Source organism: Panthera uncia, chromosome D1, assembly GCF_023721935.1.
Source record: "Panthera uncia isolate 11264 chromosome D1, Puncia_PCG_1.0, whole genome shotgun sequence".
NCBI lineage: Eukaryota > Metazoa > Chordata > Mammalia > Carnivora > Felidae > Panthera > Panthera uncia.
In genome coordinates this window covers 13,044,240-13,060,698 of record NC_064808.1, presented here as the reverse complement: position 1 = coordinate 13,060,698, position 16,459 = coordinate 13,044,240, and the positions used below count along the sequence as shown (strand labels likewise).

The 16,459-nt window shown below is 36.9% G+C and overlaps 2 protein-coding genes across 2 annotated transcripts; both read left to right on the top strand.

Annotated features, from left to right (window-relative positions):
• Nucleotides 1-11: 11 nt before the first annotated feature.
• Nucleotides 12-4,662, top strand: LOC125911413 (olfactory receptor 8I2). The gene is made up of 2 exons (XM_049615270.1): nt 12-97; nt 3,702-4,662. The coding sequence occupies exon 2, from the start codon at nt 3,730-3,732 to the stop codon at nt 4,660-4,662; it is 933 nt and encodes a 310-aa protein (XP_049471227.1). The 5' UTR covers nt 12-97; nt 3,702-3,729.
• A 9,149-nt stretch (nt 4,663-13,811) lies between these two features.
• LOC125916061 (olfactory receptor 8H1-like) lies at nt 13,812-14,759 on the top strand. The gene has a single exon (XM_049622239.1). It carries the CDS (start codon nt 13,812-13,814, stop codon nt 14,757-14,759), a length of 948 nt encoding a protein of 315 aa, XP_049478196.1.
• The last annotated feature ends 1,700 nt before the right edge of the window (nt 14,760-16,459 follow it).

Sequence of the window (16,459 nt, the reverse complement as noted above, 5' to 3'; positions counted from 1 at the left end):
GGAAAGAGAATCCCAAGTGGAGTCTGCAACCCACTCACCATGAGCTCATGACCTGAGCCGAAATCAAGAATCAGATGCTCAACGGACAGCCACCCAGGTGCTCTCTAACCCCTTTTTAGAGATAAGTCAAAAAGAGATGACAATTCCAGTAGAAAAATAATTTAGGCGAGTCTGTGAGGTCCTTCAAACCTGATGTTTGTCAATCACCAACAGACCTGATGCATTTTGAAAAATTTACCTTTGTGGGTCTGATCCTACTAACCCAGAAATGTTTTAGGGGTGTGGCCTAGGAAATGGCTTTAAAACAGTAAACAAACAACAAATGGAATAATGATGTGAATTGAGTTCCTATCAGCCATTCCTGAAACTGGGAGTAGAGTTTGAGTTTTTACTTCAGGTTTCTTGTCTATTTTCCTAGATGGCATTTTCATTCTTACTGATTCCATGTGTGCATCACTGAGCACAGTCAGCAAAAAATCAGAGTACCTGCATTAAAAATAAATACATAGTGGCGCCTGGGTGGTTCAGTCCATTAGGCGCTGACTTCAGCTCTGGTCATGATCTTGCAGTCCATGAGTTCCAGCCCTGCGAGGGACTCTGTGCTGACAGCTCAGAGACTAGAGCCTGCTTTGGATTCTGTGTCTCCCTCTCTCTATCTCCCCCCCTGCTTGTGCTCTGTCTCTGTCTCTGAAAAAATGAATATACCTTAAAAAACATACATAGATGATTTGTTGACATCACGGTAATGTAATTTCAATGTATAATAACACCATTTAATCAGTAGATAGGAAAAGCTCACTTTTCCTTGCTGGGAGGGTTGTCTGAGAAGCCCAGGTGGAGGCAACAGTGATCTGATATTCTCTAACATCATGTATCTCATATATTGTCGTGGTGGTCAGTGTTTTAGAAAATCTTCATATATTTACATATTTATTATATATGCATTATATTATAGTTGTATTACATATACATATATATTGCACTGTTATAATATCATATATGTGACATGATATATAATATATGATTATATATTATATTTTATCACATCATATGAATTATATATTATATATCATATAATCATATAACATCATATATCATGATACCATACTATATATTCTATATGAATATATTATTATATATAAAATATTTTTCAATATATTTTTAACAATTTTTTAATGTTTATTTATTTATTTTTTTTGAGAAAGAGAGACAGAGTGTGAGTGGGGAGGGACAGAGAGAGAGGGGGAGACAGAATCCAAAGCAGGCTCCAGGTTCTGAGCTATCAGCATAGAGCCCAAGTTGGGGCTCGAACTCACGAACCATGAGATCATAACCTGAGCTGAAGTCAGCCGCTTAACCAACTGAGCCACCCAGGTACCCCTCAATATATTTTATATGAGTAGATAAAATATATGATTAGAACATATTTTATAATAAAATAGATTTTATATAGAAAATATATGAATAGAATATATTTTTCCTATATTCTGTATGTATATATTATTATATATGATTTATATTCTATAAACATGTATTGTGTATATATTATATATTATGTATATATTATATATATGCTAATAATATAAAAAACGACTTTCAAAACTATATCAATTATATTTTTCAGTATATCCATTGCCATTTAAAGTGAAATACACAAAAGGAAGGGGTATGTATTTCTGAACATTTCCATTGGAAATGTATCCCAGGCAAATTAAGAATAAGCCTTTGGGCACAATTAAAATGCAAATCTCAAGAGATCAAAGATGCTAATTGATCAATTCCTTTATGATATGAGTTTGATATTTGGGAAGAGATGTTGCTATAAGAAGAGTGTTAACACACTACATTTCCGAAGACAATTCTTTGTCCTGGGACTGCATTAGAAATACATGAAGAACAACACGAATCCTGAATGTGAATCTAGCTTTGAGCTAAAGCAGTAGATATTAATTCTCAACAAGGCACATGAAAATAAATAGTTATTGTAGTTAACTTGGGTGTCATTTCCATTCTATCAATGAAAGATAATAGACACATTACCCAGAACTCTCCTCAACACCAGCAATTTTTTTCATCAACTTCATAATATTAATAGAGTTCCATTATATAGGAAATAGAGCTCTGTGCTAAACCACAGCAACAGATGAAAGCTGTCGCATTAACAATTCGTGAGATCCAGAACTGCAAATAAGGGAAATATATGTCAAAAACTAATGGTGAATTTGGTGAATACTGAATGATGTCTTCTCTTCCTGTTATCTGATAATAAACCTCAAAATCACAGGAAGATGACCGAAAGAGACTTCGTTTGGATGACTAAATCTCAGGTTAAGTCTAATCTTTTCTTTCTGAAAACGTGTGCACGTGTTTTTCACACTGAAAACCTTTCTCTTCCTCTTTTTACCTGACTGCATCTTTCAGTAAACCTTAAGAAAAGTGCCTCCAGGGGTGCCTGGGTGACTCTGTCAGTTGAGCTTCTGACTTGATTTCATCTCAGGTCATGATCTCAGTTTGTGGGGTTGAGCCCTGCGTCGGGCTCAGCAATGGCAGTGCAGGGCATGTTTGAGATTCTTTCTCCCTCTGCCCCTCTATCCTCCTTTCTCGATTTCTCTCTCTCAAAATAAATAAATAAACAAGAAGAAAACTAAAGTGCCTCTAATGAAAGGCAAGAAAAAATGCCTTCATTGATTAAATGCTTGTTAAATGGATTGGTGATGAATAGGCACCCTCGAGAGGATGGGAGACACTGAATGATCAAGTCTCCTTAATACAACATCAAGTCCCTTTGGATCACTCGGGTGGAGTGTTAAACATCTGAAACAAACTTGCATTAACCATCATATTTATGTCACCTGAATTAGGCAAATAACTTCTCTAATTTCTAGTAAGATCACCTGTGTTTTAATACTTGGTTGTAAATCACATTTATTTTACTATTTTTAGCCTTTCTATTTTTGACTTGGAAACTACTGTTTTTGGCAATGAATTGTCTGTTGCCTGATGTCACAGATAACCATGTGCTTTATTTAGGAGCAAACATGTTTGTTGAGCGTATGCACAAAACAATTTGGCTATGTTATATAGATTAACTCTCATGTTTGGTCTTTCTTTACTCACCAATAGAAAGGGTATGTGACAAAAAAGGTGTAAAGAATTTTATCATTAATATGTAAAGTAAGCAGGATTTTTCATATATATATACATGAATATATATGTGTGTGTATATATATCTATATATCTGTGTGTATATGTATATATATATATATATATATATATATATATATATGTTTTCTTTAAAAAACTTAGCAAAGTTTTATTGACTACAAGAAACTATTAGATGTGCTCATATAAGATCTTGTTAAGCTCCTAAAATGACCCTTTAAAGTATCTGTTAGGTGTTGACAAATTAAAACTGCCACACAAAGGTCTCACTGAATTCACAAATTATAGAACTTTCTTTCCTAAATAGGCTTTATATTCTCTAAGAGCATCATATAATTGATTCCAGTAGGTAAGTTGCAAAATGTATGATTTGGGGCCCAACGGTAGACTGGAGTAGAAGGTAGTATATTCCAGGAAGAATCTCTTCCAAAATCATTCTGCCATCTTTGACCCTCTCATAATTGGAGTCTAGGTCAACTCTGGGTACTAAGTCTTTAAGCTTGAATTCTTTTCTGACTTTTGTTTCTGCTTTTCCGCAGGTAAAGTAAAAGGCCTGAGTTGATAAAAATGACTGGGAACAATTTCACTGAGATCACTCTCTTCATCCTCTCTGGATTTGCAAATCACCCGGAACTACAAGTCAGTTTTTTTTTAATGTTCCTCTTTATTTATCTGTTCACTGTTCTGGGGAACCTTGGGCTGATCATGTTAATCAGAATTGACTCTCGTCTTCACACACCTATGTACTTTTTTCTTAGCAACTTAGCATTTATTGACATATTTTATTCTTCCACTGTAACACCCAAGGCGCTGGTAAATTTCCAATCCAAACAGAAAACCATCTCTTTCGTTGCCTGCTTTGTTCAAATGTACTTTTTTGTGGGTTTGGTGTGTAGTGAGTGTTTTCTTTTGGGATCAATGGCCTATGACCGCTATGTAGCAATCTGCAATCCCTTATTATACTCAGTGGTTATGTCCCGGAAAGTGTGCAACGGGCTGGGAGTCATGCCATATGCAATAGGCTTCACGAATTCTCTGATATCCGTCTGTGTGATTAGCAGCTTGGCATTCTGTGATTCCAGCATCAATCATTTCTTCTGTGATACCACAGCTCTTTTGGCCCTGTCCTGTGCGGATGCGTTCAGCACAGAAATGGTGATCTTTGTCTTAGCTGGGACCACCCTTCTTAGCTCTCTGCTCATCATCACAGTCACTTACATTGCCATCATCTCGGCCATCCTCAAGATCCAGTCTGCAGCAGGCAGACAGAAGGCCTTTTCCACCTGTGTTTCCCACCTCATGGGCGTCACTATCTTCTATGGGTCCCTGATTTTCACGTATTTGCAGCCTGATAACACATCATCCCTGACCCAGGCACAGGTGGCGTCCGTATTCTATACCATCGTCATTCCGATGCTGAATCCACTGATCTATAGTCTGAGGAACAGAGATGTGAAAAATGCTCTCCTGAGAGTCATGCATAGAAAACTTTTTTCATGACAAATCTGTGCATGTTACAATTAAAACTCACCCGGGTGGTTTCAGGCATTCAATTACCGCAACAATCAGGAAAATCGGAAAATGAACCCAAAGGCTTACGCAAACTAAATCATAACTTAAGAGTTTTGAAATTTGGGAGGTGAAATATTATTTTACTTGTTTATGCAGAGTACTGAATCAGCGCACGAGGAGTTCGTTTCAGCATATAGATTATTCATACTGTCTACACAGTGAGTTGCAAATACAATGTCAACGGACACTGGGTAATATAGGCAATCTCTTGATCATGTGAATTCATTTGGCCACATAGTTAAACGTGAGCTTTGATGGCATAGAAAAGTGATGTCTATGTGGCGGAGTATGGTCTTAAACTCAAACACAGCAGAGTTTTATTTCGAAAAAACCATAATGTGCCTCCCAAACTTCAAACATTTGGTAAACATTTAAATGCCTGTGTGTGTCGATAAATAAAGCAGCAGCTGTAGCACAATTCCTGAGTCATTTGGAAGTATATTACAACTATGCTTGTTTTTCCAAATCAGGCAGACATGCTCGGTGAAGTCTATGGTATTAAAAGGAGAAACTGGGCTTTTGTTTTGTTTTTCCTTGAAAAGGGACTCCGTTCAATGGACTCCCTCAGGCACTGTTACAAATGACTACTGGAAAGAACATGTCCTTCAGTACTGCCTTTGCTGTGCATAAGTCACCGAGCAGTAGTCAAAGTTGCTGGCAACCACTTTTAAAAAATACGTTGAAGGATGCCTGGGTTGCTCAATCCGTTGAGCGTCCAACGTCAGCTCAGATCATGATCTCAAGGTTCATGAGTTCGAGCCCTGCATTGGGCTCACTGCTGTCAGTGTGGAGACCACCTCAGATCCTCTGTCTCCCTGCCCCCCCACCCCGCTCTCTCTCTGTTCCCCTCATCCACTCATGCTCTCTCTCTCTCAAAAATAAATAAACACTAAAAAATTAAAATATACATTGAGGGATGTCTTGGTGGCTTAGTCGGTTAAGCATCTGACTTCAGTTCAAAGTTGTGATCTCAGGGTTCCTGGGTCCCAGGCCCACACTGGGCTTTGCCCTGAGAGTGCAGAACCTACTTGAGATTTTCTCTGCCCCTCCCCCACCGTGCTTTCTCTCTCTCTCTCTCTCTCTCTCTGAAAACAAATAATAAACTTAAAAGAAATAAAAAAAAATAAAATAAAATATATGCCCAAAGGGACTGAAGATAAATTTGATGAAGCTGTTTTACAAGAACACGTGTGTGATTAATAATATTTCTTTCTGGCCAACAAGAATGTAAGCTCTTTCAGAGCAGAGTTTACTTATTCATATCTGTGCTCTCCACATTTAGGAAACGTATCATGTGCACAATATGTAAGTAAACACTTTCTTTGCTTTCTGTGTCCTGTACAGTGATGGATGCATAGAGGGGATAGATTCTGCTTTTCTCCTGTTTGTGTCTTTCTTTGGTAGAAGTCAGATGGTCATGTGCATATTGATATTCAAAAAGATTAGTAGAAAATTCCATTTCTAGAATTCTTTCAAAAAACATGGCTTATTTATAAATTAAAACTGGCATAATAACTAGCAGATATACTTCTTTTCAAAGGGCTTTTTTCCTTCAACAGTTAGGATGTGTAAATAAATACACTCTGAATTATACTTGGTATAAATAATTTTAAATAATTGGCGTAAGTTGGAGGGGCTTCTCATAGGTCACACATCACAAACAACGTAAATGAAGAATCCCAGTTTTCAGCCTTGGGAGAGGCTGAAGGGATCTGTGTGTGCCCATATATGTATTTGCTTTGCAATTTTTAATTTTCTTCTCTGATCTATATTACTGGGCTCTGACTCTTGCAACCTTCATTTTTCAAAGCAACATCTTACGTTATAAACTATGGTAAGTGACACCTTATGAGACATACTATGCTTTATTTTTTATGTTTTTTAATATGAATTTTGTTGTCAAATTGGTTTCCATACAACACCCAGTGCTCATCCCAACAGGTGCCCCCCTTACTATGCTTTAATTTATGGGCCTTTTGAGGCTACTGTTTGTCTAGCTCATCATTCATTCTCTTTCATTAAGCCTATGTGAGTTTCTTCTTCCTTCTGAGCACAGCGTCTGACTCAGATTGATTGCTCTGAAGGTTTTTCACCAGCAGCTTTCAAAACTATTCAACTGATTATATTTCCTTTCCCCCCCCCCTTTTCCACCAAGGATTTTCATTCATGCATTCTAAGTACACTGTTCAATTTGTTTTATAATTGTGTAGCTTTTGCACATGACTTATATTTACCCTGGATCTAATTGTATGTATTATTTTTATTTTCTTGCATTGCAAGTATATTCTGCTGTAGATAATTTCAAGATTTAACATTTATTTAGCATTTATAAAACTATGTATTTAATTTCTCTCTTATATTAATATTTTTTGCTGTTCTTGGTCTAGGAGCAAAAACATAACACACTTTTCTTGCCCAGCATAAGAAGTAGTAGTATATTTTATTTGCCCACACTTATGCCCAAATGTCCATCTTTGTTTTTCAATATGTTCTTCATATTTGTTGCTGGTATACTTTCCCTTATACTAGTCTATCTTCTAGCTGCTCTTTCTGTACCTTCTCTTTGGACCCTGTAATACAAATCTTTCCATAATAGGTCATGCATGCCTTTGTCGTTTCTTCAGTCCTTTTTTTCTGCCAGGCTCTCCCAAAACTTTTGCCCTTGACCAATCCAGATAATCCACTACCTCATATCTGGGACCGTGTCCCAGAACTTATCAGGGCATATTTAATTTGCCATATATCTTCTTCTTTTAAAAAAATATGCTAAAAAACTATTCAATTTAAAATATATGATGCACTGGGCTTCAATATGAAAACGCAGAATGTTTTTGTTTTTCCGATCTGTTAAACTTACGGTGCCCTTATAACATTCCTGTTGACCATTTGTGTTCCTTGAGCTTGCCTTCTGTGTCACAACATTTAACATACCTTTATATCAAGATAAAAAATCATAAGATTATTCTTCTTAACTTGTTTTATTTTAAGAAGTATTGCAGGAACTCCTGAAGAAACAATTTACTCAATGAAAATAAAACATATAGAATGAAATTGACTTATTGATATCAGGTAGTGTTAGACTCACACTTGTGCTCATACACAAAGATCAGAGGCTTATTCAGAAATAAATTTCAGAGGCACCTGCATGGTTCAGTTGGTTAAGCATCTGACTCTTGATTTTGGCACAGGCCATGATCTCAGGATTGTGAGATTGAGCCCTGTGTTGGGCTCTGCACTGAATGTGGAGCTTGCTTAAGATTCTCTCTCTTCCCCTCCCTATGCCGCTCTCCCTTGCTCAAGCTCTCTCTCTCTCTAAAATAATTTTTAAAAAATTAGAAATAAATCTCAGAATATTGTTTGATAAGTGTAGAATAATTTAGGACTTTGCACTGGATAACTGTCTTTCAAAGTATGGGGCAGAGAATGGGTAGATTAAACTATCTAAAAATAGCTAAAAGGCAACAAGTAAAAAAGAAAAAAATCATTTCAGGAAAGGAAACTAAAAATATTGGTGTTATGAGAAAATATAAGTTATTTTGCATTTATTCAGTGTAATACATTCCTCTAAAAGGATGAAAATTGTAAAAGTGAGTCAAAACACAAACTCTCTGGTGTTTATAGCAGCTTTATCGACAATTGTCAAATTATGGAAAAAGCCCAAATGTTCATCGACTGAGGAATGGATAAAGAAGATGTGGTGTGTGGGCGCCTGGGTGGCTCAGTCGGTTGAGCGTCCGACTTCGGCTCAGGTCATGATCTCACGGTCCGTGAGTTCAAGCCCCGCTTCGGGCTCTGTGCTGACAGCTCAGAGCCTGGAGCCTGCTTCGGATTCTGTGTCTCCCTCTCTCTCTGACCCTCCCCCCGTTCATGCTCTGTCTCGCTCTGTCTCAAAAATAAATAAACATTAAAAAAAATTAAAAGAAAAAGAAAAAGAAAAAGATGTGGTGTGTACATATGTATATACACATGTATATATACATACATATACACACACACACACAATAGATTATTCAGCCATAAGAAAGAAGGAAATATTTGTATTCTTATTTTTTAATGTTTTTATTTTTGAGAGAGAGAGACAGTGTGAGTGGGGATGAGAGACAGGGAGACACAGAATCTGAGGCAGGCTCCAGGCTCTGAGCTGTCAGCACAGAGCCCGATGCAGGGTTTAGACTCACAAACTGTGAGATCATGACCTGAGTCAAAGTTGGTCACTTGAACGACAGAGCTACCTAGGCACTCCAAGAAAGAATGAAATCTTAACTTTTGCAACAACATGGATGGAGCTAGAGGGTATTAGACTAAGTGAAATAAGTCAGTCAGAGAAAGACACATACTATATGATTCCAATCATGTAGAATTTAAGAAATGAAACAAATGAATACAGGGATAAAAAATAAAGAGAAGGAGAAAGAGAGAGAGAGAGAGAGAGAGAGAGAGACAGAGAGAGAGAGAGGCAAACCAAGAAACAGACTCTTAACTATAGATAACAAACGGATGGTTACTGGAGGGGAGGTGGGTGGGGGGTTGGGGAAATAGTTGTTGGGCATTAAGGGGGGCACTTGTTGTAATGAGAATTGGGAGCTGTATGTAAGTGATGAATCGCTAAATTCTACACAAGAAACCAATAGCACACTGTGTGTCAGCTACCTGGAATTTAAATAAAAATTTGGAGGAAAAAAACCCCAAAATACAAACTCCAGTGTATCTTTACACAATTTTTGCCAAAATTAAGTGAGGTAAAACATTAGGAATGTAACCAAACCAAAGGAGAGTTTCTCCAACTCATGCACAGCAAGCCAATAAAAATGGACACCGAGGCTTTGCCTGGAGAAAGAGGCTATTTATTGGTGTCGCACCACCCAGAAGAACAGGGAGCTAATGCTCTAAAGTCTTGAACTCCCTGATACCTTGAAAGTGAGGATTTTTAAGGGTAAAATTTGTGGCAGTGGTCCCTGGGAAGGTGGATGCGTTGACTGGAGGCCCATGTGGTCATGCTAGCATGCTCTGAGACTTGGGATATGAAAATATATCTTTACTCCTTATGTTGGAGAGCTCATTAAGCATGTCTGATGATTATATCCCTAGGGTGATTCTGGTTAAGTACTTGTCCTACGTACAGGCTCCTTTGAATGATAAGCAGGCGTCTTTACCCGTTGAGCTCAGTGTTCCTTGACCGGCCCCATACCTGGAGCTGATAGAACCTCTGGTGGTCATCCTTCCATCTGAACTGACAAGATGGACGCTGGCTTCAGGAAGAAGGAAATCATTGTATAGAACATTATTTCTACTATTCCATTGATCTGCCCCTCACTTCCTCCAGATATTTTTGTGTGTCTCCACATCCTTCAGTGTGACCCTATCACTAAAGGTTTCTCTGAGAATAAAGGTTATTTGAAGATAGTAAGTCCAACTGTCTCCATACTCTCTTCACTTTGCTCTTCCTCACCGCCTTTGTCACCATTGACAGCCAGGTACTTCACTGTTATTTCTCTGGTCACCTCTGCTCCCACAATAGAATGATACTTACTACACAGTATTTGCTATTCCTCCAACTGCATGGTCCATCAACCGATGTTTCCAATGGTCTGAAACACTTTTGTCCAAGTACCTACATGACTAACTCTTCCTTCCTTCAAATCTTTGCTCAAATGCCAATGTTTCATTGAAGTCTACCTTGACCACTCTATGTCTGATTGCTTCCTCGTGCCCCTACTCCGTCACTTAAGCTGTTTTACATTTTATTTTTTTTACAGCACTTCTCACTTCCTAACATGTTGTATCACTGATTTTCGTATTTTGGTTTGTTTCCCCCTGCTGAGAATTTACAATCTATAAATACTATAGTTGGTAAGCCAGACTTCCATATCAACATATAAGCCTTTCTTTCCTGGCATATATGAGCTGTTTATACTAATTGATTGCAATTAATCCATAAATATCAATAAATTTACACAATTTAACTTAAAAGAGGTCACATTTTCTGCATGCATGCAACACAATTTAAAATTAATATTTGAGGGTTACCTGGGTGGCTCAGTCAGTTGAGCATCCAACTTCGGCTCAGGTCCTGATCTCACAGCTCGTGAGTTTGAGCCCCGCGTCGGGCTCTGTGCTGACCGCTCGGAGCCTGAAGCCTGCTACAGATTCTGTGCCTCCCTCTCTCTCTGCCCCAACCCACTCACATTCTGTCTCTGTCTCTCTCAAAAATATATAAACATTAAAAAAATAAAATTAATATTAAAAAAAGAAAAAAATGTGTCATTTAGCTTGCAAATTAAAAACACAGACTTTTTAAAATATTGAATTATTATTAGTCAAGTAAGAAATAAAAAAAATATAACTTTACCTTATCTAATAATAGGCCACAATGGGAATAATTAATATCACTACATATAAGTTAAAAGTGAAGTAACACTCAGATTAATAATGCAAATATGAATTTCCTGTATTATTAAACAGATAGAAAAATGTGAATAAAACAAGAAGTCATTACTAGGTGCAGAAGCAAAAACAAACAAAAAATTAATTGAACCTGAAGGGAAGTGGAATTTGCCACTCCCAAAATATGTCTCTTTGGCGTAAGCGTTTTTCTTGTGCTGGTGATTTTTAAGAAATAGTAGACACAACAGAAACTCTGGAAACCAAGTAGAACTCACTGTTTTGTAAAAGACATTTACATTTATAAGGAAAATCTCCATTGATATAAATGTCTCCCTCCTTGTACCAGGAAGAAGAGAACTAAATCTCTAGAAACTACCAAGAATGGAGAAGGCATGAATTTAAATCTGAATAACGAGCATGCCCTTTTTTTCTGTGATTTTCCTAGTAACTTCCTACACCTGGCTTCCATCTTTTGTGTTTAACAGGAGATAGTGTTTAAGGTGGTGACTTGGGCCACTTGGGGAGTTAGTTTTCTTGGTCATCTTGTCACCCGCAACTAGGTTCACCTCTTGGTGGGTGTGGAGCCAAAAGATACAACCATGTCAAGGAGTAGAAAGGAAGGATTTTACTTGCAACAAGTAAAATAGAACACTGGGGATATTTCCCTAAACAGTGTCTCCTCAGACAACAAAATTGGGGAAGTTTTAAGCTAAGGGTGCATGCATATTCATGAAGGGGCTGACACAATGGGGGATTCAGCATAGAATTGGGGCAAAAGTCACCTTAAGGTGATAGAGTCTGTCATAGTTGACCAAAGTTGAGTGGGCGGGCAAGAGTCAGTATCATCAATTCCCTGGCTCCAACTGGTCCAGTGTTTGAGGGCTCAAAGAGACTTAAATCCTGCAAAAATAACTCAAAAATATGTTTGGGGTAAGATGTGCTGATCAGGCATAGATCACAAGATGGCCAGGACCTAAAATGATTTTTCTTATGTTAAGAAAGCTCTCTCTTTTTCTGGGGCCCCCTAACTCTTTCTGGTTACAATCTCCCATGTATACAATAAATATACAAGTTATTACACTTCTGTTTGTTTTTCTTTTGTTAATATGTCTTTTATTATGAGAGGAGGGGGTGTCTCAGCCAAGAATCTAGAAAGGTAGAGGAAAAATTATTCTTCCTTGCCCGTAAGCCTTATAAAATAGGAGAAATAAAATGGTAAAACTTTGATATAAATTGATGTATTTGAACACAAGAAAAAATAGAAATAAATTCTTCACCATCCCAGTCAAAAATTTAGAGCATCCCAAAAGAAAATCACACCATCAGACTCTTCATTGTGTGACTTCTAAGGAAAAAGACAACTATTTTCTCAAACCTATCATAGCTACATTTAGTCCTTGAACTTTTGTCCTTGGAGACATGCCAAGCAATCTTCCTTAGAAATTGGTCCACAGGGATGACCAAATGTTGCATTATCTTCAGTCCCCAGTACATGAGGTGTCCTGGAATTATCAGGATGACAGGTAAGACATATTCTGCTCTCCTTATGTTCAGAATAGATTCCTGATATTCTTTTTAGAAATAATTTTCCTGTTTGACCAGGACCTGAACAAAATTTCCAGGTTGATTATTTTTTATTTCAGACTAAAATAAAATGAATGCACTAAAATTTAAAGAGAACTTATCTCAAAGAAAACAAATATTATATTACAGAAATTTTCAGCTCAAATGTTTTTCATATTTGATTTGTGAGCAGAACGTGAGGCTGACAAACTTCTAGGCGGATCGTGTTGGAAGAAAGGTTTTTCCCCTCCAATTCTGGTTCACAGTAAGTATTATTCTCCCAAAATTAGAGGTCTTAATTTAGTTGGGATCAAATATAATGGGGACATTATCAGAACAGTGTGCATACACATGTCATTTAGACTTTCCCCAAGTAATGTCAGGATTTGTGGAATCAGAAATATAGAGTTAGTAGAATCAGGGTCTATGAGTAATGAATATATTTTCAAACTTTTATTTTAAATGTTCAGATTAGGCAAACACACCTTTTGGAAACTAAAACTAATATGGGGTCTACAATTTTAATACACTTAACTAAAGTCCTCTAAGTTTGAAATTTGTCATTTGTATTACATAATATTGAAAAAAAAGGACACTGAATGATGCGTTAAAATTGTTTTTATATCATCATTTATGATTTATCTAACTTTTTTTTCAGGTTTGCTGAAATTAATTATAAACAAGAATATAGTAGTATGAGCATGCTCTCTGGAGTCAATCTAACTTGTAGAATCACAGAGCAACATTTAATAGCTCTGACTCTGAATAAGTTTCTTGAACTTTTTCTCATATAAAAAATGTGGCTAAGAGTAGTAGCACCTGGGGTACAATATGTCGCATGGACTAAATACATTAAGAAGCACCTAGAACAGACTGGGCTCATTTTAATTATTCAACATGTTAGCTTTCATTATCTTGTATTCAAAGGTGAATTTATTTCCACTTTTATATTTGGCAATCAAATTAAGATTTTTTTCAGTCATATTTTATAAATCACTCATTACCATCAATTTCTAGAAACACCCCACTAATGTAAATACACCATGTCATTCACATAAACACACTTTTTGAAGTCATTCCTGTAAAGGGTCAACTTTGATTTTTTTCACAGTTGAAAGCAGTTGAAAGCTATGGGTAGAAAGAATAACACACATGTGCCTGACTTCATCCTTATGGGGCTGACAGATTCTGAAGAGATCCAGCTGGTCCTTTTCATGCTGTTTCTCCTGATATACCTGGTTACTGTGCTGGGAAATGCTGGGATGATATTAATCATCCGCCTGGATCTCCAGCTTCACACCCCCATGTATTTTTTCCTCCGTCACCTGTCATTTCTCGACCTCAGTTACTCAACTGTCATCACACCTAAAACCTTACAGAACTTACTGACTTCCACCAAGTATATTTCATACACGAGCTGCTTCACCCAGATGTCCTTTTTTGTCTTCTTGGGCGCCACTGAATGTTTCCTTCTCTCCTCAATGGCCTATGATCGCTATGTCGCTATCTGCAATCCTCTGCACTACCCAGTGGTTATGTCCGCAAGGTTCTGCTCTCACCTCATCTTTGGGTCCTATGTGATTGGCTTTGTGGACTCCTTTGTCAATGGGCTTTGCATGAGCAGGTTGCATTTCTGCGACTCCAATGTAATCCGTCACTTTTTCTGTGACACAACCCCAGTTTTAGCCTTGTCTTGCACAGACACACATGACATTGAAATCATGATATTTATTGTCGCTGGCTCCACTCTAATGGTGTCTCTTATCACAATATCTGTGTCCTATGTGTCCATTCTGTCTACTATCCTGAAAATTACTTCCACTTCAGGAAAGAAAAAAGCCTTCTCTACTTGTGCCTCTCATCTCCTGGGAGTCGCCATCTTTTATGGCACTATGATTTTTACTTATTTAAAGCCAAGTAAGTCTTATTCCTTGGGAAAGGATCAAGTGGCTTCTGTTTTTTATACTATTGTGATCCCCATGCTGAATCCGCTCATTTATAGTCTCAGGAACAGAGAAGTGAAAAATGCTCTCCTTAGAGTCATGCGGAAGGGCGAGGGCTCTGGGCAATTGAAATAGGTGATGCTCAACTTTTCAGTTCATTGTTCTTCTTCTTCCATATAGTGTATTTCTTTTGTCTCTCTCCAAAAACTCCTTTAACTTGTTTGTATTTCCATTGAACCATTCTTGACCAAATATGATCTCGGACATTTCCAGGAAGATATCTTTAGAAATTCCATGTTGTAATTGAAAACCATGAAATATGTTTTAAATCTATGGTATAAATGCATGTTTTTTTTTCAGTGTTGAATGTTTTTATTTATTTTTATTTATTGTCAGTGCACAAACATACAGTGCAGTCTTGGCTTCAGGAGTAGATTTCCAGGATTCATCACTTATATACAACACCTAGTGCTTATCAGAACAAGTGCCCTTCGCAATGCCCATCACTCGTTTTTCCCACCCCCCACTGCCATCAATCCTCAGTTTATTCTCTGTATTTAAAAGTCTCTTAAGGTTTGTGTCTCTCTCTCTGTTTGTATCTTATTTTTCCTTCCCTTTCCTTGTGGTCTTCTGTTAAGTTTCTCAAGTTCCTCATATGAGTCATATCATATTATATCTGTCTTTCTCTGATTGACTTATTTCACTTGGCATAATACCTTCCAGTTCCACCCACGTTGTTGCAAATGGCAAGATTTTATTCTTTTTCATCACCAAGTAGTATTCCATTGTGTATATATACCACATCTTCTTTATCCATTCATCAGTTGATGGACATGTGGACTTTTTCCATAATTTGGCTATTGTTGATAGTGCTTCTATAAACATTACGGTAAATGCATGTGTTTTAAGGGCAACTGATGTGCAAAATGAGACAATATAGTAGTCATCTTTTAAACTCTATCAAACAAATTCCCATGAATAGAGTTCTTCAGAGATCTTTATTATGGAAAAGAACTCCATTTTTGGCACAATACCAGTTTCAGAAATCATTTTGTTTATTATATAGAGAAAAAATTAGCAGAGTGATTATGAGAACTTGCTGTGAAACCAAACATTCAAGTATTTGGATTCTACGCTACCCTTTTAGCTGTATAACCCTCAATGGATCACTGAAAATCTAAGCCTCAGTTTTCTCAACTGTACAAGATAAATAATAATTCCAGGGCTATTTAGTTAATTATAAAGATTAGATCAGATAATAGATGTGAAGCATTCAAGGAAGTCCTAATAAATGTGGGCCATTATCATTAGAAGGCTTACATTCCTTCAATATTTTCAATGCACAATGGCTTTTTCTTAAAGAATATTCACTCGTGTTTTATAAATTATTTTTTGCCAACTTAACTGACAAACAACTAAGGAAAAGCTCAGCACTTCACAGTTTTGGATTTAAAATGGTTTATGTTAACATTGGAGAATGCTTGGAAACCACGGAAAAGAGGAAGGAAATAGAAATGCCTTAACAGTCTTTAACAGTTTTGTGTGTGTTCTTCTGGATCTATAGTTATGTATGCATGTGAGTATATTACATACATAAGCAAAATTTCTGTCATATTCCATGTGTTTTTCTACACTTTCTGTATACACTTGAAAGTTTAACTTTTGATAATTCCTTTGTCGTTGAAATCTGAGATGAACGTGTTCTGAATATTTGGGAAAAAAATTAAGAGTCTCATGTTGCAGTGCTTTGGATCTGAAATGTAAATATATCAACTTAAAAATCTGTATGCAGTGACATCTCTTTGGTGGCTACCTGCTAAACATTTAAAAACCTT